At 45.6% G+C, this 23748-nt stretch overlaps 1 protein-coding gene across 1 annotated transcript in view; it reads left to right on the top strand.

The window, feature by feature from the left end:
• LOC149432666 (calpain-1 catalytic subunit-like) overlaps window positions 1–21673 on the top strand; it is a 62015-nt gene extending 40342 nt beyond the window's left edge. Inside the window, exons 5-19 of the mRNA XM_089665075.1 lie at window positions 2900–3018; window positions 3157–3290; window positions 5553–5721; window positions 6393–6476; window positions 6597–6682; window positions 8602–8676; window positions 9140–9300; window positions 11541–11710; window positions 12269–12280; window positions 16215–16426; window positions 16866–16905; window positions 17436–17501; window positions 17609–17666; window positions 19599–19663; window positions 21554–21673. Coding sequence (XP_089521201.1) covers window positions 2900–3018; window positions 3157–3290; window positions 5553–5721; window positions 6393–6476; window positions 6597–6682; window positions 8602–8676; window positions 9140–9300; window positions 11541–11710; window positions 12269–12280; window positions 16215–16426; window positions 16866–16905; window positions 17436–17501; window positions 17609–17666; window positions 19599–19663; window positions 21554–21649 — 1547 coding nt within the window. The 3' untranslated portion in view covers window positions 21650–21673. The remainder of the gene's footprint in view (window positions 1–2899; window positions 3019–3156; window positions 3291–5552; window positions 5722–6392; window positions 6477–6596; window positions 6683–8601; window positions 8677–9139; window positions 9301–11540; window positions 11711–12268; window positions 12281–16214; window positions 16427–16865; window positions 16906–17435; window positions 17502–17608; window positions 17667–19598; window positions 19664–21553) is intronic.
• Window positions 21674–23748: the final 2075 nt, after the last annotated feature.

Raw genomic sequence — 23748 nt, 5'->3', positions numbered from 1 at the left:
TCAGTAGGGGGCCCCATGAGATGCCCCTGATACCTTTTTCATAGGCTTTTTTGAGTTTGGGCAAGGACACAGGGGCCCCATGATCCCCTATTGCCCGGGGTCCCATGAGTTATCAGTCCGCCCCTGTGCAGCAGGTTACATTCAGCAGGCAATATCTCAAGGGAATGGAATGGGTGAGGTCCAGCCATGTCCACCCTGCGGTATTTGGGGTGATCAATGACCAATATGTAAGAATAACCCCCCTTATATGTACATTGGGTTTCCCCTACTGCAATGCCCAGCATGTGCGGTCAGCTCTGTCCTGGTTCTGGATGAGATTGCAGTCCCAGCTTAGAGGCCGCTGCTAAGTATAGTGACAGGGATTGTCCGTAATCCTTAACCCCCACACTGCCAGTCTTTATCCTGTGTGAGTACAGAAATGAAGGCATGAAAGGATATATATATACATATATATATAGTGTGTGTATATATTTATATATCATACACACACATACATGTGTATATATATGTATGTATATATATGTATATATATATATATATATATAGTGTGTGTGAGTGTGTGTGTGTGTGTATATATATATATATATATATATATATATATATATATATATATATATATGCACACACACACACTCACTCACACACTATATATATATATATATATATATATATATATATATATATATATATATATTCTCCATCTGAACCACCAGTCATTAACATTTTATGAGTGCTTTAACACGTCACTCCTCCCCAAACCAATGGCTGAGCTTTGTGTGGATGTGGACCGAATGAGTCACCCACTGGCGTCTTTTGTCTTTTTGGATCTCCAGTGACGGACTATAGAATACACAACATACTTTATCAGATACATGCAAAGCGTTGTCTCTTTGGCACAATTTGCAAATCAAATATTACATTAAAATATGTTGAAATACATAAAGAATAATAAGATAGTGTTCGTTGTGTGACCCCTACAGGGGGAAAGGGAGTATGACAGACCGGGGGCAACCTAGGGAGGCCGGATACACAGATCTGTTATTTATTCACTTGTACAGTATATCATTGAGGTATACAGTGATGATTTAACAGAGAACACTTAACCCTTTTATATCAGTCGCTGCACCAGAGGAGTTTACACGCTAATATCACCCGAAAGTCATACATTTCTATTGCTCTGACATATAACGCAGTGCTGTACAGAGAACATCAGTCTCTGTACCAGAGGAGCTTACACTCCAATGTCCCCTCCCCCACAGTCACATCAGTCTCTGTACCAGAGGAGCTTACACTCTAATCTCCCCCCCCCCCCCCCCCCCCCCGCAGTCACACAATATTATTATTATACATTTATATAGCTCTGACATATACCACAGCGCTGTACAGAGAACACTGAGCCAGTCACATCAGTCTGTGCACCAGAGGAGCTTACATTCTAATGTCCTCTCCCCCACAGTCACATCAGTCTCTACACCAGAGGAGCTTACACTCTAATGTCCCCTCCCCCACAGTCACATCAGTCTCTGTATCAGAGGAGCTTACACTCTAATGTCCCCCCACAGTCACACATTACTATTATACATTTCTTATAGCTCTGGCATATACCGCAGTGCTGTACAGAGAACACTGAGCCAGTCACATCAGTCTCTGTACCAGAGGAGCTTACACTCTAATGTCCCCTCCCCCCAGTCACATCAGTCTCTGTACCAGAGGAGCTTGCACTCTAATGTCCCCTCCCCCACGGTCACACACTATTATTATTATACATATATATAGCTCTGACATATACCGCAGCGCTGTACAGAGAACACTGAGCCAGTCACATCAGTCTGTGCACCAGAGGAGCTTACGCTCTAATATCCCCCCACAGTCACACACTATTATTATTATACATGTATATAGCTCTGACATATACCGCAGTGCTGTACAGAGAACACTGAGCCAGTCACATCCGTCTCTGTACCAAAGGAGCTTACGCTCTGTCTCTCCACAGTCACATGCTATTATACATTTCTATAGTTCTGACATATACCGCAGCGCTGTACAGAGAACACTGAACCAGTCCCCACATTTCCTGCACCAGAAGAGTTTACACATTTTAATACACTTAAAGTTCTTCTCCAAGTTCACAGTCTGAGATAACATATACAGTTTGTGTTTCCTGTAGGCAGTAGATTGGTTCTCCTCTCAGTGTGATCTTTATAGTAGTGGCAATACCCAGCACCCCTCCAAACCCCCACCCCCATCTGTAATGGAATGTGATATATAAGTGATAAAATCTCAGGCAGGAAATATGTTGATCTGTGAGATGCATTTTGCGGCATTTTTCTTCCCTATGAAGAGACACGGTTATGGGAGTGAGAGTCAATAGAAGAGTCAAAGAAGAGCTCAGGACTGCTTCTATCTACCCTGGAGACTGCCAATCTATCATGGGGATATATTTAGAGATCTGAACTTCTGTCTAAACTGGTGACCTGGATAACTTTCAGTCTTCTGTGAACCAACACCAACTGCATACGGAGTTCCAAAATGTCTAACAGTTATATATATATATATATATATATATATATATATATAAAATAAGAATTCTCCTCCCGACCCAAAATCTTCCTGTGCTTGCTATCTTATCGGAGATCTTCCTGAGAACTCATGTCAATCATAATGGAGCGATGTTGAGAATTGAGCTTGGACATGGCTGGTGACCTTGAAGCATGGTGATACCACCAATGAATACTTTGGGGTTTCTGGTTTTAGGTATTTAGACTAATTTGCATAGCAGTTGCCTCCCTGCCAAAAATGTATTAGGGGTATCGTTAGAGATTTGAGTAGTTCAGGCATTAAAAAAAGAAGAGATTCTGGTTTAGCATGGAGTTTGAATCGTCTAACAAATTTATTCTAGGTGACTGTTGGCTCCTGGCTGCTATCGGTTCTCTGACGCTGAACGAAGATCTCCTGCACAGGGTCGTCCCCCATGGACAGAGCTTCCAGGAGAACTACGCTGGAATCTTCCACTTCCAGGTAGGTGGAGGGAATGTGAATTCATGGAGGCTCCATGAGTCTTCTAGTATAAATATTCTCTGTCTTGATATTTCTACATTGTCTCCTGTCCACCGTATCTTCTGCCAACCCCGTTGCGTTATTTCCTCCCCCCTCCAGATCTGGCAGTTTGGTGAGTGGGTGGACGTGGTGGTGGATGATCGCCTGCCAGTGAAGGATGGAGAGTTGGTCTTCGTTCACTCTGCCGAGTGCTCTGAATTCTGGAGTGCCCTCCTGGAGAAGGCCTATGCCAAGTGAGTATGACATGGCTCATGAGTGCCAGCCTGTGCATTTGAATGGGGGAAGAGGAGGAATTTTAATCCTCTGAATGCATCCATTAGTTCAAAGGAATGACACCCCATGTGATCCTCTGCTACATTACAATGCCGTCACACCATATGCCTCTGATATACCATAATATCAGCACCCTATGTGACCACCTGGTACAGTTTAATACAACCATTCCACACTTCCTCTAATATACAGTATATCATGACACTGCCTCCAAGTGTGAGTCTTTGATACGTTGTAATGCAACCATACCACATTGCTTCTGATACTTATCATAACGCAGATATCCTGTGTGACCACTTGGTACGTCAAAATACAACCACACCGCACTGCCTCTTGTATACCAAAATGCTAGCACTCTATATGACCCTCAAGTAGCATTAAGAGGTGTGAAGTGTTGCTAATGTAGCACCCTCCTAGTTAGTTCGCTAGGGAGATCTAGCAAATTATTTTTTAGATAGAGGGCTGAGTAGCAGCCTGGGTGATAGAGGGTCCAAATTTGGGTCAGGGCTGAGAGGCTCTGCAGATCAGCTCACGGATACCTCCCCCTGATCTAGAAACTTAGAGAAGTCTCTGGGGTGGGCTGGGGTGAGGAGTAGCTGGTCTGCACTCTTGAGGGATCCTGGCCAATCCCCAGGCAGGAGGCTTGGCATGGGGTCAGGACAGCCCTTAAAAGTGGAAGAGTCTGTTCAGAGGCAGGAAAGTTCAGGTGGAAGATGTGAGGAAGGCTGAGATTCAGGAGCCTGGGTGGGGGCCCAGTGGAAAGGGGACTACTTACAAATGCAGGGACCTGGAAAGGAGGATCACTCAGCCTCATCAGTCCCTGGAGGGATGACCACCTGTGGAGCCAGGGAAAGGAGCCAGCCCAGCAGAAGGCCTGAAGGCAGCCACCAACTCAACCAGTTCACAGGCAAGGACTGAGTGAGTAATCCTACACCCCCTGGGCCAGCTAAGGAGAAAGTGCATTCTGATGGGAAACCTGACTAGATTCTTATAAGAGACTGTTGAGTTTAAAGTGGCAGACACTGGATCTCCTTGCCCAGGGATTCCTCTAGACAGCTGGGTAAAGAAGAGGATTTATCTGGGGTCTGGGGTGGTACACCAGGAGAGGCTGGAGAGCTCTCCAAAAAGAGAAGTTCTGTCTTTGGACTTGTCTATAATTGCCAGGAAGTTGTCCTCTTGGGCATCCCATACACCCCTTACCCTATGCAAGTTCAATACCCCTAATAGAACTAAAACGAAACAAGCTCAAGGACTGTGTTCTGTCTCCAGAATGCAAGTCTGTGAAAATGTGTGTTGCCTGGCTGTGCAGGACTACAGGGGGACCCAAAACTTCAACTCCTAAAGAGGTCGTGCTACACTCCCAACCATCTCAATACACAGGGGAATGCTGATCTGGGGATATAGGGGTCAAGATGTTTTTCCTCCATTCTCTCGACCAGTTTGGAGTTTGGGGAATGCAAAATGTTTGCATCATATTTTTTTCTAAGTATAGTTTTGATGGACCTGTGCCTTTGTTTTAGCCAACCTTAATATGGAGTTTTGTCCCCATGGCCATTAACATGGAGTTGTACCCTCCCCTCCCCCCCTCTTCTCCATGGCCATTAATATGAAATTTCCTCCTTTATGGCTATAATATGCCCTACTCTTCTGTGAAGGCTTTCCATAATATTTTGGAGGGTGTCTGTGGAAACATGTGCCCATTTGTGAGGTCAGGTACTGATGTTGGATGAGAAGACCTGGCTCACCATCGGCATTCCAATTCATCCTAAAGATATTCAGTAGGGTTGAGGTCAGGGCTTTGTACAGGACACTCGAGTTCCTCCACACCAAACTGGTCAAACCATGTCTTTATGAAGGTGGCTTTGTACACAGGGGACAGTCATGCTGGAACAGAAAAAGGGTCTTCACCAATCTGTTAGCTCAAGGTTGGAGCACAATTGTCTAATATGTCTTTGTATGATGTAGTAACTACCATTGGTAACATCTGAACACAATAAACTGGAGAAAGCTTTCCATACTATTGACCATGTAGTGTATGTTACAATCCTGTTTTATATGGGCATGTTTGTGTGAGGTGTACATACGGTATAGAGGGATGTGGAATCACCTCTAATGTTGGTGCTCCTTGGGTTGTGTTGGGTTCTCAGCTCTTCTGGATGCTCATCGCCCCCCACCACCGCAGACCCTGACATAGGGGCTGACACACTCTTTCTCTTCTGCAGACTGAATGGCTCTTATGAGGCTCTGTCAGGTGGCAGTACTACTGAAGGGTTTGAAGATTTCACAGGCGGTGTGGCCATCATGTATGAGCTGCGGAAGGCCCCCCGAGATCTGGACAAAATCATCGGTCGGGCACTGCAGCGAGGGTCCTTAATGGGCTGCTCCATTGATGTAAGAAACTGTCATTTGGGGACATTGTATATTGGGAGATACACATTATCCAATAATCCTGTTTATTATTTCCAATATTCCTTTATATTTATTTTTTAAAGTAAATCAAAGTGGGTTTGGGGAACTATAATTTAACAAAAATTTGAGTATTCTAACAACAAAAATATTTAATGAAATCTGAAATTGATGAAGAATTTATCAAAGTAGACCTGGCCTCAGGAGTTATTTCCTTATTGTATCAATTCTATTGCTAGCATTTATTTATAATTATATTTGTGATGTATTTTGTTCCATATCTAATTTTTCTTCTTCCTTTTTTTTTTTTCCTTCAATGCCAAAAAACAAAAATGTTCAAAATACAATCCAAAATTTTAGTTGTCACCAGAACAGAAATGAAGGTGAGATCTTCCAATGGAGACACCTGTGACAACTACGAGGAGATTTTTCTCTCTTCCTGTTCTGTGTCTGGGACAAGAAGTGGGAAAAAAAACCTGATAGGAACACTAAGTGCAAGCAGGGAGACATGTAGAATATCTCTCTGGGAAATATATATCATAAACCTCTCGTGAAGGAGAAATGCCTTCCGGGTAAATGCTCCACGTACATTTCTTTGCCCATAAAGAGAATTTTACGTCATAGGGCTGTAGCTGACCACTTGTCCTCTTGCTCAGATCACCAGTGCCTTCGACATGGAAGCCATAACCTTTAAGAAACTGGTGAAGGGCCATGCGTACTCCGTGACCGGTCTAAAAGAGGTGAGTTAGTTGGGTCACACTATGACCAGATAAAGGCAGAGCTCACCTGTGTATTCATGGCGGAGCCTTCTCCGTGGTCACCTGGCTTCACATTGATTATTTCCCTCGCATCTCTGGCAGGTCAACTACCGGGGACAGACAGAGAAGCTGATCCGGATTCGAAACCCATGGGGGCAGGTGGAATGGACAGGAGCCTGGAGCGACAAGTGAGGGCACAATCCATCTATATCCTATTACAATGTTTCTGTTGTTGCGTAGAAGGAAATGTGTGAAATGCTGGATCCATTGAGCCTGTGGGCAAAAGTGGTAGTTTCATGGAATATTACATTTTTCTAAAATCACTCCAGTCATCTCCATCCACTATGCCTTGGACCATGCCCCCCTCCCCCCAAGGTTTAATTAACATATAAATGGAAGAGAATGTATTGGTTGCCAGGGTTGGCTTGGTGGGGAAGGGGTGGGGGCAGTTTTAGCACCCAAAGTAAGGGCCAAAGTGCACCCTTGTCACCCCCATGAGCTGTAAAATACTCCAGCAGCATAGGTTGCAGGTCCTGCCCTTTTTGCACCACCTTCTGCAGAAGTGTCCATGGCAGCCGCTTCTTCTGCCACGACCAGGCCCTGAAGAGGATAGGGGTTTTTTTTTTTTTTCAAGAAAATTTTACCCAGGCAGCACAGGAAAAAAAATTAGATGCTCATGTTTCTTATCCATAGTGAAAGAAGAGGGCAACTTAAAGAACATTCCTTCTCCAGCTTCCCTTCTTTGAAAACAATGGATCATACCAGTTTTGAGTGGTAGTCATGGCAGAAGGTCTTTCCACACTGGCCGACACTAATTAAAGGGACAAGTCTCCTCCTGTAGCATGCAGGGTGATTTAAATAGGCTAACTGAATGCTGATTCTCCCTGAGAAGGATGGGGCGATGGGGAGGAACCCATAGGTGAGAGAGTATAATACTGTTGGTTCTGGTCACGGCTGTGTAGTGCCACCCAGGACTGATGGAGCAGTGTTTGTAGCAATGCACATTCTGTACAGGTCTGGGAATGGACTTTAGCAACACTATAAGGGATCAGTTGTTACTCTGTTCAATAGAGAAGATGGGACTTTCAGGGTGCATGAACATGAATACAAAACATATAAAAAAGTTATAGAATTTTTATTTCGTATTTTTGTAAAAAACACAAAAGGGAGAAATAATACAGAAACATAAAAACAATTTCAGTACTAAGAGTAAAACTGAGATACAAACTTGGTTATGTAATTGTAGTTACTCCCTACATGTTTCGCCCTCACAGGTTTCTTCAGGGGAGATTTTTTTTTTTATTCTAGCGCCGAGGCAGTCTACAGATATATCAAAGAAAAATTATACAATTACCAAACAACTTTAATATGTATGTGATAGATAGATATAGATATATATATATATATATATATATATATATATATATATATATATATGGGACTCAATGGTTCACCCTGGATGTGAAAGCTCACGGAGCTAGGAGAAAATGACCTAAGAAAGATCTTAATTGGCCTACACGTCCCTCCTCTGGCATGCAGGGTGATTTGAAATAAGCTAACTGAATGCTGATTCTCCCTGAGAAGAGTGCCATGATGGGGAGGAACCCATAGGAAAGAGAGTATAATTCTGTTGGTTCTGGTCATGGCTGTGTAGTGCCATCCAGGACTGATGGAGTAGTGTTTGTAGCAATGCACATTCTGTACAGGTCTTGGAATGGGCCTTAGGAACACTGAAAGGGATCAGTTGTTACTCTGTTTCAGCCCCAAACACTCATAATGACTAAGGCCCAGAGTGTTTGAGGCTGAAATGCGTCAATCTTTTTACATGATGGATTTCATTATGTCTTGATGGATTACAAATGAAGTCTACCACAATTTTATCTCGTATCGTATTTCCTGGCATAGACCATACAACCTTATCCCACAAACATTGAAAAAAAATAGGGTTTGCAACACCGTGGACTCTTTTTCTCAGTACTAGTTATAACTCTGTGGTGGGTTATGATGGGATCTGCTGGATGGGGAAGATTCTTGCTTCTGGAGAGAGCAGACTGTGATGTACAGTGACAATCCCCCTTTACCTGACTTCTCTCTTCTCTGATCTCAGCTCCTCGGAGTGGAACGAGGTGGATCCTTCTGAGCGTGAAGACCTCCGCCTGAAGATGGAGGATGGAGAGTTCTGGTGAGTTGTTGCTGGGGATGTCTGAGATGTCTATATTGGGGGGGGGGGGTTGTCAGTGTGGATGAATTAATTTTGAAAGGTTTCTCTCAGCAAAATTAAAAACTTTGTTTATCCCCCATTCTTGTCCTGTGCCCCCCTTTCCTCTTGCATTCTGTGTGTTCTCTCCCCTCCTTTTTATCCTACATTGGCTCTGTCCCCTCTCATCCTTGGTTTTCTATGTCACCTCTTGTCCTCCACCCCCTCTGTCCTCCCCTCATCCTACACTCCTCTTCTCCCCTCGTCCTACGCTCCCTCTCTTCTCCCCTTGTCCTACGCTCCCTCTCTTCTCCCCTTGTCCTACGCTCCCTCTCTTCTCCCCTCGTCCTACTCTCCCTCTCTTCTCCCCTCGTCCTACTCTCCCTCTGTCCTCTCCTGATCCTGCACCCCCCTTCTCTGTCCTTCCATCATGCCCTTTCCCCACCAGGATGTCTTTCCAGGAATTCCTACGCCAGTTCAATCGGCTGGAGATCTGTAACCTTACCCCCGATGCGCTCAACAAAGATGACGTCAGCAAATGGCACACAACGCTGTATGATGGCTCATGGCGAAGGGGCAGCACTGCTGGTGGTTGCAGGAATAATCCAGGTAGGTGGACTTTTTGGTATTAAGAGGCCTCCACTTTTTTATTGTCAGTCAGGCAGGTTTATTCAGTTGCCCTCCCATGTGACAAGTATGTTGTTTTTTTTTTTTTATTTATTTATTCCAGCTTTCTCCTTTTACATCAGAGAATACCCTCTCTGTGAATCTCACCCAACATGTAGGCCATGTAAAATTCCATCAGGAATGCTGGGACAAGCAATCCTCTACATAGGATAGGGATATGTATAAAGAAAGGTTTTAGCAGAATGAATGTAGCTGCAATATGACTGGCTTTGCCTTTAATGAAAACTCTGTGTTTTCCATTGTAATCTTGAAGACCACCCTAATTCCAGCTTTCTCAGCCATGAACGTTCCAGGCATGGACAGTTGGCAGGCAGCAAATCTCAGGTGGCAGCTACTGGACTGTGGAAGGTGTCCTCTGGGTTTGAAAGTCTTCCAGGACCTGTGTCACAGTTGGGAGGACACTGGATGTGGATCTTATGGCTTCAAGTTCAACAAGTTGAACAAACTGTGACCCAGTGGCCAGATGCAGCTTTTATCTGGCCCTTGGGGCAATATTACATTCATTGATTCCAACAATGGGGCATAATTCCCCCCACTCACACTAATGAAGGGGCGTAATTCTCCCCACTGACACAAATGAGGGGGCACAGTTCCTCCCGATGACATCAACAATGGGGACCAATAGCACCAATGATGGGGCACAATTCCTCCCAATGTTGCCAGTGACAAGAATGGGGCACAATTTCTCCCAGTGACATCAATGATGGGGCACATTTCCTCTTGGTGACCCCAATGATGAGGTACAATTCCTCCCAATTATACCAACGATGGGACAATATTCTTCCCACTGACACCAAAGATGGGGCATTGTTTTTTTCCACTGTCGCCTGGACCTTTTTTTACTCCCAGTGGTCAAAGTCCCACCTCCCTAAAGTCTGAAGGACAGTAAACTGGTCCTTAGAAAGTTTGGAGACCCCTACTCTAGTGGAAACAGTGGATATTCTGTTGTTTCTGTGGAATCTGTAAACCTTGATCTATACCTTTTCTTCCCCTGAACATTTTTTGTTGTCTTTTCAACAGGATCAAAATGGAGGGTATTCTTGTTATCCTCCTTGTTCAAGATTGTAAGACTCTTTGCAGATGTACATGGGCCCTGCCAGGCCACCCAAATCTACTGCCCTAAGGGCTGATTTGCCATTCTGCTCTATATTCACTGGATTTAATGGCTTGGCGGTTAAAGCCCAGGTTTGGAGGAAAAGGGCAGCTTTGAAGTTGATGATTCCTACAATGCTCAAAGGCTAGCAAGTCCGCTTTCCAAAAGGTCTATCTATTGAAAGGCTTACTTCACTTGGTGGGAGTCTAGGGCTTTCATCTCAGGAAAATCTGTCTGAGATGAATTGTCTCCTTCTTGGATCTGGGTCTGAACCACCATTTAGTTCTTGGCACTATTATAGGTCAGGTTTCTGCTCTTTCAATTGCATAGGGGGTCTCCTGTGTAGCTTTTCTTGAACATTCCCCTTTGACTCTTTGGGATCTAAATCTGGTCCTTTCTGCATGTAGGTAACCACCATTTGAACCCATTAGAGACATTCTCCTATTTACTCCCTCTCATAAGGTGGTATTTCTTGTAGACCTCAACTTTGCAAGGTGAATGTCTGAACTGACTGCATTAACATGCTTAAGGAGAAGGTGGTGCTGAGGCCCAGGACTTCCTTCTTGCCCAGGGTAGTTTCTGCCTTTCACCCCAAGCAGAACATTGTCCTCTATTCCCCCCCCCCCACTTGTCAGGCTGTAATTCATCAAAAGGAAATTTCCATCCATTGAATGGATATGGTTTGAAATATGGGAGTCTGTTTCTCAGGCATCACTTCTTTCAGAAAGACTGATTACCTTTTGTTTTCATTCCAAATGGTCCCTGGAAGGATGCCCCAGATTTATTGCTCCAACATTTGTAGATGGCTCAGTCAGACCATTGCTGAAGTTTATGGTCTTTAGGATCAGGTTCCCCCCCTTTATTGTTAAGGCGCATTCTACTGGATCTTTAATTGCCTCCTGGGCTTTTTGACATCAGGCTACTGGTGCCTATATTGGCAAGGTTGCCACCTGGTCTTCTGTTCACATGTTCTAACAGATGGTTATTTCTGCTTCATCTGAGTCCCATGTGTTACATGTATTGCTACTTTTGGATCTCTCACCTGGTTACCACAAATTTCTGCTTTCAGCCACATTCTGGATCAATCCTCAGTTTAAGGTTACACTGCTGGAGGAGGACGATGACCCGGATGATAATGAGTTGGCCTGCAGCTTCCTTGTCGCCCTCATGCAGAAAAACCGCAGGAGGGAGCGGAAGGTCGGAGGTGACATGCACACGATTGGTTTTGCTGTGTATGAGGTGGGTATAATAAGAGTGGATTTCAGATGATGGGGGAATTAAGAAAGTGGGGTGGGGGGTAGGTGAGTGGTTAAAACCTGATGTATGAGGTGGCTAATAGTCCGTGTATAAGTGGGTCTGTGTACATCTGTGAAGGGTTTTCAATGGGGGGTTCCAGGTGAGGGGTGTAATACTTTGTATAAGGTGTGGGTGTGAAGGCCTATAGAGTGTCCCAGGGACGGATAAATGCTCTGTATATGAAGTACTACTACTACTACTACTACGAGTTTATATAGCGCCAAAGGGTTTGCTCAGCGCTGTACAATAGGGGGGGACAATACATGGCACAGTACAACAAAGACAGACAGCGTACGAGGGGTAAGAGGGCCCTACTCTTACGAGCTTACAATCTAGGAAGTAGGTGTTCAAGTGTCTGTAGAGGGTTCCTGCGCATTATAGAGTTGGATGATCCAGTATTGTAAACACTGCATTGTGTGAATTCATAATGTGAACATTGTATGAAATCACCGGACCTTTCACTTCTGTAACTTTGTCTCTTCTCTCTTCTATTCCTTTCAGGTGCCAGATGAGGTACGTACACTTTATTTCTAAAATGGTTTCAAACATGACTTTGGGTTTTTCTTTTGGCCATCTGAGTGGAATGCCTAATTAACTGGTGGTGAGGTAGCCCTAGAAAGAGCAGATAGACAGGTAGGTGGAGCGATGGAAAGGTAGGTATCAGTGGGTAAGTACATAGGGTGGTCTGCAGAGGTTGGAGAGACAAAAAGGTAACAGATTTGTGAGCACTCAGGTCTACTAGAGAAAACAGTAATGGAGGTGGGTCTGGGTAAGGAAGATCAGAAGAAGGGCAGGTTTGGGGAAGGTGGACTAGAGTTGAGACTGGTCTGGGGAAGACTGACTGGAGGGGAAACTGGTCTGGGGAAGACTGACTGGAGGGGAAACTGGTCTGGGGAAGACTGACTGGAGGGGAAACTGGTCTGGGGAAGACTGACTGGAGGGGAGACTGGTCTGGGGAAGACTGACTGGTGGGGAGACTTGTCTGGGGAAGACTGACTGGAGGGGAGACTGGTCTGGGGAAGGTGGACTGGAGGGGAGACTTGTCTGGGGAAGACTGACTGGAGGGGAGACTGGTCTGGGGAGGACTGACTGGAGGGGAGACTTGTTGGGGAAGACTGACTGGAGGGGAGACTTGTCTGGGGAAAGTGAACTGGAGAGGGACTGGTCTGGAGTAGATGGACAAAAGAGGAGTTTGGTCAGGTGAAACTAGACAGGATAGGAGGTGGGCCTGTAAATGTCAGACTGGCATAGAGGCTGGTCTGGGGAAGGTGGACAGAAGCAAATTATGTCTGGGTAAGGTGGCCAGGAATGTGTGGGGAAGGCAGACAGAAGGGCAGGCTTGAGTGCAGATCAGAGGAAGGGCAGGTCTGGGGACAGTGGACTAGAGTTGAGACTGGTCTGGGGAAGACTGACTGGAGGGGAGACTGGTCTGAGGAAGACTGACTGGAGGGGAGACTGGTCTGAGGAAGACTGACTGGAGGTGAAACTGGTCTGAGGAAGACTGACTGGAGGGGAGACTGGTCTGAGGAAGACTGACTGGAGGGGAGACTGGTCTGAGGAAGACTGACTGGAGGGGAGACTGGTCTGAGGAAGACTGACTGGAGGGGAGACTGGTCTGAGGAAGACTGACTGGAGGGGAGACTTGTCTGAGGAAGACTGACTGGAGGGGAGACTTGTCTGGGGAAGACTGACTGGAGGGGAGACTGGTCTGGGGAAGACTGACTGGAGGGGAGACTTGTCTGGGGAAGACTGACTGGAGGGGAGACTTGTCTGTGGAAGACTGACTGAAGGGGAGACTTTTCTGGGGAAAGTGGACTGGAGTGGGACTGGTCTGGAGTAGATGGACAAAAGAGGAGTTTGGTCAGGTGAAACTATAGAGGATAGGAGGTGGGCCTGTAAAAGGCAGACGGGCATAGAGGCTGGTCTGGGAAAGGTGGACAGAAGCAAATTATGTCTGGGTAAGGTGGCCATGAACGTGTGGGGAAGGCAGACAGAAAGGCAGGCTCGTATGGTGAAGGTGGGCAGGAGGGCAGGCTTGTGTGCGGAAGGCAGACAGGGGTAGGCTCGTGTGGTGAAGGCGGACAGGAGGGTAAGCTTGTGTGATGAAGGCAGACCAGAGGGCAGCTTCCTGTGGCGATGGCAGACCAGAGGGCAGGTTCCTGTGGGGAAGGCAGATGGGAGCAGGCCCGTGTGAGGAAGGCAGCCAGGGGGGAGCAGGCCTTTGTGGGGAAGATGGACAGGAGGGCAGACTTGTGTGGGGAAGGTGGACAGGAGGGCAGACTTGTGTGGGGAAGGTGGACAGGAGGGCAGACTTGTGTGGGGAAGGTGGACAGGAGGGCAGACTTGTGTGGGGAAGGTGGACAGGAGGGCAGACTTGTGTGGGGAAGGTGGACAGGAGGGCAGACTTGTGTGGGGAAGGTGGACAGGAGGGCAGACTTGTGTGGGGAAGGTGGACAGGAGGGCAGACTTGTGTGGGGAAGGTGGACAGGAGGGCAGACTTGTGTGGGGAAGGTGGACAGGAGGGCAGACTTGTGTGGGGAAGGTGGACAGGAGGGCAGACTTGTGTGGGGAAGGTGGACAGGAGGGCAGACTTGTGTGGGGAAGGTGGACAGGAGGGCAGACTTGTGTGGGGAAGGTGGACAGGAGGGCAGACTTGTGTGGGGAAGGTGGACAGGAGGGAAGACATCTGAGGAAGGCGGACAGGAGGGCAGGCTCATCTGAGGAAGGCGGACAGGAGGGCAGGCTCATCTGAGGAAGGCGGACAGGAGGGCAGGCTCATCTGAGGAAGGCGGACAGGAGGGCAGGCTCATCTGAGGAAGGCGGACAGGAGGGCAGGCTCATCTGAGGAAGGCGGACAGGAGGGCAGGCTCATCTGAGGAAGGCGGACAGGAGGGCAGGCTCATCTGAGGAAGGCGGACAGGAGGGCAGGCTCATCTGAGGAAGGCGGACAGGAGGGCAGGCTCATCTGAGGAAGGCGGACAGGAGGGCAGGCTCATCTGAGGAAGGCGGACAGGAGGGCAGGCTCATCTGAGGAAGGCGGACAGGAGGGCAGGCTCATCTGAGGAAGGCGGACAGGAGGGCAGGCTCATCTGAGGAAGGCGGACAGGAGGGCAGGCTCATCTGAGGAAGGCGGACAGGAGGGCAGGCTCATCTGAGGAAGGCGGACAGGAGGGCAGGCTCATCTGAGGAAGGCGGACAGGAGGGCAGGCTCATCTGAGGAAGGCGGACAGGAGGGCAGGCTCATCTGAGGAAGGCGGACAGGAGGGCAGGCTCATCTGAGGAAGGCGGACAGGAGGGCAGGCTCATCTGAGGAAGGCGGACAGGAGGGCAGGCTCATCTGAGGAAGGCGGACAGGAGGGCAGGCTCATCTGAGGAAGGCGGACAGGAGGGCAGGCTCATCTGAGGAAGGCGGACAGGAGGGCAGGCTCATCTGAGGAAGGCGGACAGGAGGGCAGGCTCATCTGAGGAAGGCGGACAGGAGGGCAGGCTCATCTGAGGAAGGCGGACAGGAGGGCAGGCTCATCTGAGGAAGGCGGACAGGAGGGCAGGCTCATCTGAGGAAGGCGGACAGGAGGGCAGGCTCATCTGAGGAAGGCGGACAGGAGGGCAGGCTCATCTGAGGAAGGCGGACAGGAGGGCAGGCTCATCTGAGGAAGGCGGACAGGAGGGCAGGCTCATCTGAGGAAGGAGGGCAGGCTCATCTGAGGAAGGCGGGCAGGCTCATCTGAGGAAGGCGGGCAGGCTCATCTGAGGAAGGCGGGCAGGCTCATCTGAGGAAGGCGGGCAGGCTCATCTGAGGAAGGCGGGCAGGCTCATCTGAGGAAGGCGGACAGGAGGGCAGGCTCATCTGAGGAAGGCGGACAGGAGGGCAGGCTCATCTGAGGAAGGCGGACAGGAGGGCAGGCTCATCTGAGGAAGGCGGACAGGAGGGCAGGCTCATCTGAGGAAGGCGGACAGGAGGGCAGGCTCATCTGAGGAAGGCGGACAGGAGGGCAGGCTCATCTGAGGAAGGCGGACAGGAGGGCAGGCTCATCTGAGGAAGGCGGACAGGAGGGCAGGCTCTTCTAGGGAAGGCATACAGGACAGAAGGTGAATTTTTAGGAAAGCAATCGGGGTGTCATAGGTCTGTAACAGGGGTTACAGCAGGAGAATTAGGTCTGTGAAGGACAGATGGGTGGTAGAGGTAGGTGAGTACACTGTCATCAGTAAGTTGGTGTTACTGCACTTTTGTTGAAGGGAATGTATGCTCTGTGTCTGCTTGGACACTTCTAGGTTATATCAGATCTCACATCATTCCACCTTCCATGAATCAAAGTAAGCTAAATAAACCAATCAGATTCAGAATTTCAGATTCAAGCTGTTGAAATGGAAACTCTGGTAGTTGGGGGAAGCTGATACATTTTCTTTTCAGTTTAATGAGTTGTTCTTATCTTTTCCCTTTCTGTAGTTTAAAGGTTGCCAAAATGTCCACCTCAAGAAGGATTTCTTCCTCCGTCACCAGTCCTGCGCCCGCTCAGAAACTTTCATCAACCTGCGAGAAGTCAGCAACCCAATTCGCCTGCCCCCTGGAGAGTATATCATCGTCCCCTCAACGTTCGAGGCACACAAAGAGGGCGATTTTGTGATGCGAATATTCACAGAGAAGCATTCAGATATCCAGTGAGTGTGCGGAGCTGTCTCCTCTGTACTGCCAGATGAAACTCTGATCCAATGACTCCAATTATATGCCAGCATGCTGATCAATAGCCAATACGATTAGCTAATATGGCTTAATGCATTAAATTGGCTTTAGAGACGGGAACGTGGACACAACGTAAGGCGTGCACCAGAACTCCTAAGCTACTATGTATGTTTAAAATCCTACCAGCCAAAGTTTCAAACAACCTGGCAGTGGAATTGGTTTCAGTGGCAACTAAAATGAGGAAGAAGGAAAAAGCTTCAGTGACCGACAAAAGCTTCTGCGGGCAGTCTGTCTGTCCAGGGTTGCACATTCAGCAATAGATTTTCTTTGTTTTTTGCCTCTGTAAAATATTGTGTGGGGGTGATGGTAGAAATTGGGAAAGCAGAGTTCTTCCTAAATTCCATTTGTTCTGTTTAGGGAGCTCGATGATGAAGTCACTGCAGATCTACCTGACCAGGTAAGAGACTCCAGTACAAGGAATTGATCATTTGTATTGCATTTAGACAAATATGATGGCAATATACAACACATATACCATGTCCCCAAAGAGCTTACACTCTAACGTCCCCACCATAGTCACACATTATTATTACTGTTATTATGCATTTATAAAGCGCTGACATATTCTGCAGTGTTGTACAGAGACCACTGAACCATTCACATTAGCCGACATACCAGAGGAGTTTACGCTCACATGCCCTACCAAAGTCACACATTACTATATAATTATTTTTCTTTCAGGTTTGATAAATATGTTCCCCTTTTTAATTTTACAATTGCCCCTCCGGCTATTTGTGGCTGTTTGTGATTCTGAGCCTTCACCATGTTCATTTGTTAGTTCAAGTTAATTTTGCCAGTCAGGATATCCTTTGATGCACTGACACATGGTGACAGATAGGGGGCAGCAGAGCTCAGTGTCTGTACATTGGGGTAGAATATGGAGGTGGCATCACACCTGAAGTATCTGGTGGCCTTGTGTCTTCTCAGGAACAGCTCACAGAAGATGATGTGGAAGATTCTTTCAAGTCTATGTTTCGGCAGCTGGCAGGAGATGTGAGTTAACTGGTGGAGATAATCTGACAAATCAGATGTGTGGAAGGGTTATAACCATCATAACCAGTCTGTAATTATAATAAAATCTGTTTGTTTTCTCCACTAAGGATATGGAGATCAGCGTTTTTGAGCTGAGGACCATCCTCAACAGAGTGGTGGCCAGACGTAAGTGGAAGATGGGCTCCTGGGAGGCAGAATGGAGCAGGTGTCTGGGGGTACGGTATAGTGGGTCAGGTGTCTGGGGGTACGGTATAGTGGGTCAGGTGTCTGAAGATATGGTATAGTGAGTCAAGTGTCTGAGGATATGGTGGTGAGTCAAGTGTCTAAGGCTATGGTGTGGTGGGTCAGGTCTATGGGGATATGGTATCGTGGCTCAGGTGTCTGGGGTAAAGATACGATAGGTCTGATGTCTGGGAAAATGGCATGGTAGGTCAGGTATCTAGGGATATGGTAAAATGGTTCAAGTGTCTGAGAATATGGTTGGATGGGTCAGGTGTCAGGGAATATGGTAGGATTGTTTAGGTGTCAGGGAATATGGTAGAATGGTTCAGGTGTCAGGTAATATGGTAGGATGGTTCAGGTGTCCGGGAATATGGTAGGATGGTTCAGGTGTCCGGGAATATGGTAGGATGGGTCAGGTCTCTGGGAATTTGGTAGGATGGGTCAGGTATCCGGGAATATGGTAAGATGGGTCAGGTGTTGGGGAATATGGTAAGATGGGTCAGGTGTTGGGGAATATGGTAAGATGGGTCAGGTGTTGGGGAATATGGTAGAATGGTTCAGGTGTCCGGGAATATGGTAGGATGGGTCAGGTGTCCGGGAATATGGTAGGATGGGTCAGGTGTCAGGGAATATGGTAGGATGGTTCAGGTGTCCGGGAATATGGTAGGATGGTTCAGGTGTCAGGGAATATGGTAGGATGGGTCAGGTCTCTGGGAATTTGGTAGGATGGGTTAGGTATCCGGGAATATGGTAAGATGGGTCAGGTGTTGGGGAATATGGTAAGATGGGTCAGGTGTTGGGGAATATGGTAGAATGGTTCAGGTGTCCGGGAATATGGTAGGATGGGTCACATGTCAGGAATATGGTAGGATGGGTCAGGTGTCAGGGAATATGGTAGGATGGGTCAGGTGTCAGGGAATATGGTAGGATGGTTCAGGTGCCCGGGAATATGGTAGGATGGGTCAGGTGTCTGGGAATTTGGTAGGATGGGTCAGGTGTCAGGGAATATGGTTGGATGGGTCAGATGTCGGGAATATGGTAGGATGGGTCAGGTGTCGGGGAACATGGTAGGATAGGTCAGGTGTCCGGGAATATGGTAGGGATGCGTCAGGTGTCCGGGAATATGGTAGGGATGCGTCAGGTGTCCGGGAATATGGTAGGGATGCGTCAGGTGTCTGGGGATATGGTATGGTGGGTCAGGTGTCTGGCGCTATGGTACAGTGAGTCAAGTGTATGGAATGGTGGGTTAGGTGAATGGACATGTGATATGGTGGGTCAGGTGGCTGGAAATATGGTAGGATGATTCAAGTGTCTGGGGATATGGTATGGTGGCTCAGGTGGCTGTGGTACAGTGAGTCAAGTGTCTGGGGATATGGAATGGTGGGTCAGGAGAATGGACATGTGAAATGGTGGGTCAGGTGTCTGGGTATATGGTATGGTGGGACAGCTGCCTGGGATACAGTACAGTGGGTCAGGGGTTCAGGAATATGGCACAGTGGTTTCAGGTGAACAGAAATATGGAATAATGGTTCAAGTGCTCTGGGACAGAGTATGAGATGGCAGGTCTGCTGTTCATTGATAAAGTATGGTGGGTCAGGGTTCTGGGGATGTGGTACAGAGGGCCAGATGTCTGGGCTCATGATATGGTGAGGTGTCCAGGGATATGCTATGGTGGGTCAGGTATCCAGTGATGTGGTACAGTGAGTCAGGTTTTCTGGGACAGTGGGCCAGGTTTCTTGGTATATGGTATGGTGTATCAAGGGTCCAGGGTTATGGAATGTTGAGTTGGGTGTCTATGGATATTGTATTTTGTCTCTGGGGTAGGGATAGATCATTAGTAGTCCCTTCTTACCATATATCTTCCTTCCTCCCCAGACAAAGACCTGAAAACCGATGGCTTCAGTATGGAGTCCTCCAGACAGATGGTTAGCCTGATGGATGTATCCTTCTTCCACCATTCTATGATATTTCATTGTTAGCGGATTCTTGCTTTAGAATCAAACATACCATTTACAGGTGAAACTCGAAAAATTAGAATATCGTGCAAAAGTTCATTTATTTCAGTGCAGCAACTTAAAAGGTGAAACTAATATATGAGACTCATTACATGCAAAGCAAGATAGTTCAAGCCGTGTTTTGTCATCATTGTGATGATTATGGCTTACAGCTCATGAAAACCCCAAATCCACAATCTCAGAAAATGAGAATATTACATGCAATCAATAAAACACGGATTGTACATAGAACAATATCGGACCTCTGAAAAGTAGAAGCTGCATATGTACTCAGTACTTGGTTTGGGCCCCTTTTGCAGCAATTACTGCCTCAATGCGGCGTGGCATGGAAGCTATCAGCCTGTGGCACTGCTGAGGTGTTATGGAAGACCAGGATGCTTCAATAGCGGCCTTCAGCTCTTCTGCATTGTTCAGTCTCATGTCTCTCATCTTTCTCTTGGCAATGCCCCATAGATTCTCCATGGGGTTCAGGTCAGGCGAGTTTGCTGGCCAATCGAGCACAGTAATCCCATGGTCATTGAACCAAGTTTTGGTGCTTTTGGCAGTGTGGGCGGTGCCAAGTCCTGCTGGAAAATGAAGTCAGCATCCCCATAAAGCTGGTCTGCAGAAGAAAACATGAAGTGCTCCAAAATCTCCTGGCAGACGGCTGCGTTGACCCTGGAGTTAATGAAGCACAGTGGACCAACACCAGCAGATGACATGGCTCCCCAAATCAGCACAGACTGTGGAAACTTTACACTGGACTTCAAGCATCTTGCAGTGTGTGCCTCTCCATTCTTCCTCCATACTCGGGGTCCTTGTGCCTCTCCATTCTTCCTCCATACTCTGGGTCCTTGTGCCTCTCCATTCTTCCTCCATACTCTGGGTCCTTGTGCCTCTCCATTCTTCCTCCATACTCGGGGTCCTTGGGCCTCTCCATTCTTCCTCCATACTCTGGGTCCTTGGGCCTCTCCATTCTTCCTCCATACTCCGGGTCCTTGGTTTCCAAATTAAATGCAAAAGTTGCTCTCATCAGAAAAGAGGACTTTGGACCACTGAGCAACAGACCAGGTCTGTTTTTCTTTAGCCCAGGTAAGATGCCCATGTCCAGGATCCATCTGTGTGTGGTGGCTCTTGATGCACTGACTCCAGCCTCAGTCCACTCCTTGTGAAAGACCCCAACACTTTTGAATGGCCTTTTCCTGACAATCCTCTCCAGGCTGCGGTCATCCCTGCTGCTTGTGCACCTTTTTCTTCAACACTTTTCCCTTCCACATAACTTTCTATTAATGTGCTTTGATAGAGCACTTTGGGAACATCCAACTTCTTTTGCAATTACCTTTTGAGGCTTTCCCTCCTTTATGGAGGGTGTCAGTGATGGTGTCAGGTCAGCAGTCTTTCCCATGATTGTGATTCCTACTGAACCAGACTGAGAGACCATTTAAAGGCTCAGGAACCCTTTGTAGGTGTTATGGCTGAATGAGCTGATTAGAGTGGGACACTTTGAGCCGAGAATATTCCACCTTTTCACAATATTCTCATTTTCTGAGATTGTGGATTTGGGGTTTTCATGAGCTGTAAGCCATAATCATCACAATTATGACAAATCACGGCTTGAGCTATCTTGCTTTGCATGTAATGAGTCTATCTCGTATATTAGTTTCACCTTTTATTGCATTACTGAAATTAATGAACTTTTGCACGATATTCTAATTTTTTGAGTTTCACCTGTAGTTTCAGCAACATACTACCATTGTTTCCTGTGAATGCTATGTGTTCGGGTTCCCTTTAGGATTTGTATTAGTATATAGCAGATCCTTAACTCTCTCCTTACAGAAAGATGGCAGCGGGAAACTAGGCGTTGTGGAGTTTCAGGTTCTGTGGAATAAGGTCCGAAACTGGCTGGTAAGAGCCACTAGAGAGAGTCCATAAATATTATCATTATATTTGTTTATTAATATTATTTTATAAGCGATATAAAGGAAACACTGTGAGAGTGTTCTTGTGAGGCTGCTAAAGCTGGCCACACTCTAGTAGAATTTGGATTTGATATTTTTCATTTTAAGAATGTTCGATTTTTCTAGTAGTTTTTTTGGTCAAATCAACGTTCATTTTTCTACCACGGTGACAAGAAAATTCAAGGGAACGAGATGAAACGTTTTCCTCACATGAACAAATTTCTAACCATGCATGTGGTTTTCATTCAGGAAATTGCATTCATTCCAGAATGGAATGTTAAAAGAAAATTAAATTTTAAAAAACTATTGAATGACATTCGTCCAGTCATCGGATTTACTGAGAATTTTCATTCAAAAATGTTTGTACCAAAAAAACTACACTAATGACACTATTTGACACCAATAACATGATATTTATTAAATGGATACATCTGACTATAATCATTTATTAAATTGAAACGTTTAATAAATATCTTATTAATATATTCAAATGTTTCAATGCATTAAATATTTTATTATAGTCAGATGTATCCATTTAAAAAGTATTGTATTATTAGTGTTAAATATATCTATTTAATAAATATCTTATTAATATATTCAAATGTTTCAATGTATTAAATATTTTATTATAGTCAAATGTATCTGTTTAAAAAATATTGTATTATTAGTGTCAAATATATCTATTTAATAAATATCTTATTAATATATTCAAATGTTTCAATGTATTAAAGATTTTATTATAGTCAAATGTATCCATTTAAAAAATATTGTATTATTAGTATCAAATATATCTATTTAATATCTTATTAATACATTCAAATGTTTCAATGTATTAAATATCTTATTATAGTCAGATATATCCATTTAACAAATATTGTATTATTAGAGTCAGATGTATCCATTTAAAAAGTATTGTATTATTAGTGTTAAATATATCTATTTTAATAAATATCTTATTATAGTCAAATGTATCCATTTAAAAAGATTGTATTAGTGTCAAATCTATCTATTTAATAAATATCTTAATAATATATTCAAATGTTTCAATGTATTAAATATCTTATAGTGAGATGTATTCATTTAAAAAATATTGTATTATTAGTGTTAAATGTATCTTTTTAATAAATATCTTATTATAGTAAGATGTATCCATTTAAAAAATATTGTATTATTAGAGTCAAATGTATCTATTTAATAAATATCTTATTAATATATTCAAATGGATACACAACTATATTTAATAAATGGATGCATTTGACTATAATGATGAGATTCTTAAAGCGGATCTCCAGGCTTTCCTCCAAAAAATTAAAAGTTAGCAGCTACAAATCCTGTAGCTGCTGACCTTTTAATTAAGGACACTTACCTGTCCAGGGATCCATCATCATGTCCTCACCCGAGCCGATTCTTCAATCTGCTTCGGATGCAGGGGCTGGCATCTTAAGTAGGGGAAACTGGCAGTGAAGCCTTGCAGTTTCATAGCCGGACTCCTTCTGCACATGTGCGGAGCGTGCTGCGCTTTGTGAAGCGTCCTGCAGTTTTCCGGGACCTGGGATGTGTCCCAGAAGGCAGCGGAGGGGCGCGAAGGCCTCGCTCAGATTGTCGTGCTGCATCTGACCATAAGTGGGACCGGGTACCTGTCAAAACCAGGTACTCGCCCCCCCCCCCAAAAAAAAAGTGCCAAATGCGGCAGTGAAAGGGGGGGGGGGGATGCAAACAAGCTGAACTTCCCCTTTTGGGGGATGTTCTGCTTTAATAAATTGAAACATTTGTAGTATGATATCTATAATGTGGATACATTTGACTATATTAATAAGATATTTGATACATTTTACTATATTTAATAAAAGGATAAACCTGACACAAAAAAGATATTTATTAAACAGATACAGTTGACTCTAATAATGAATTGAAACATTTGACTGCAACAATAGGATATTTCTCACACCGTTTCATCATTTTTTATTTTTATGTTCAGCCGCTCTGGTAACACCAACTTTATATACTTCTTTCTTCAATGAAAACTATCAATGATGGAACCTGTTTTGTCGGTCTGATCTTCTTTTGTGTAGA

Source organism: Staurois parvus, unplaced genomic scaffold (genome assembly GCF_062004578.1).
Source record: "Staurois parvus isolate SC_StPar_1 unplaced genomic scaffold, SC_StPar_1.0 ptg002114l, whole genome shotgun sequence".
Taxonomy (NCBI): Eukaryota; Metazoa; Chordata; class Amphibia; order Anura; family Ranidae; genus Staurois; species Staurois parvus.
This window is presented reverse-complemented; position numbering and strand designations above follow the sequence as displayed.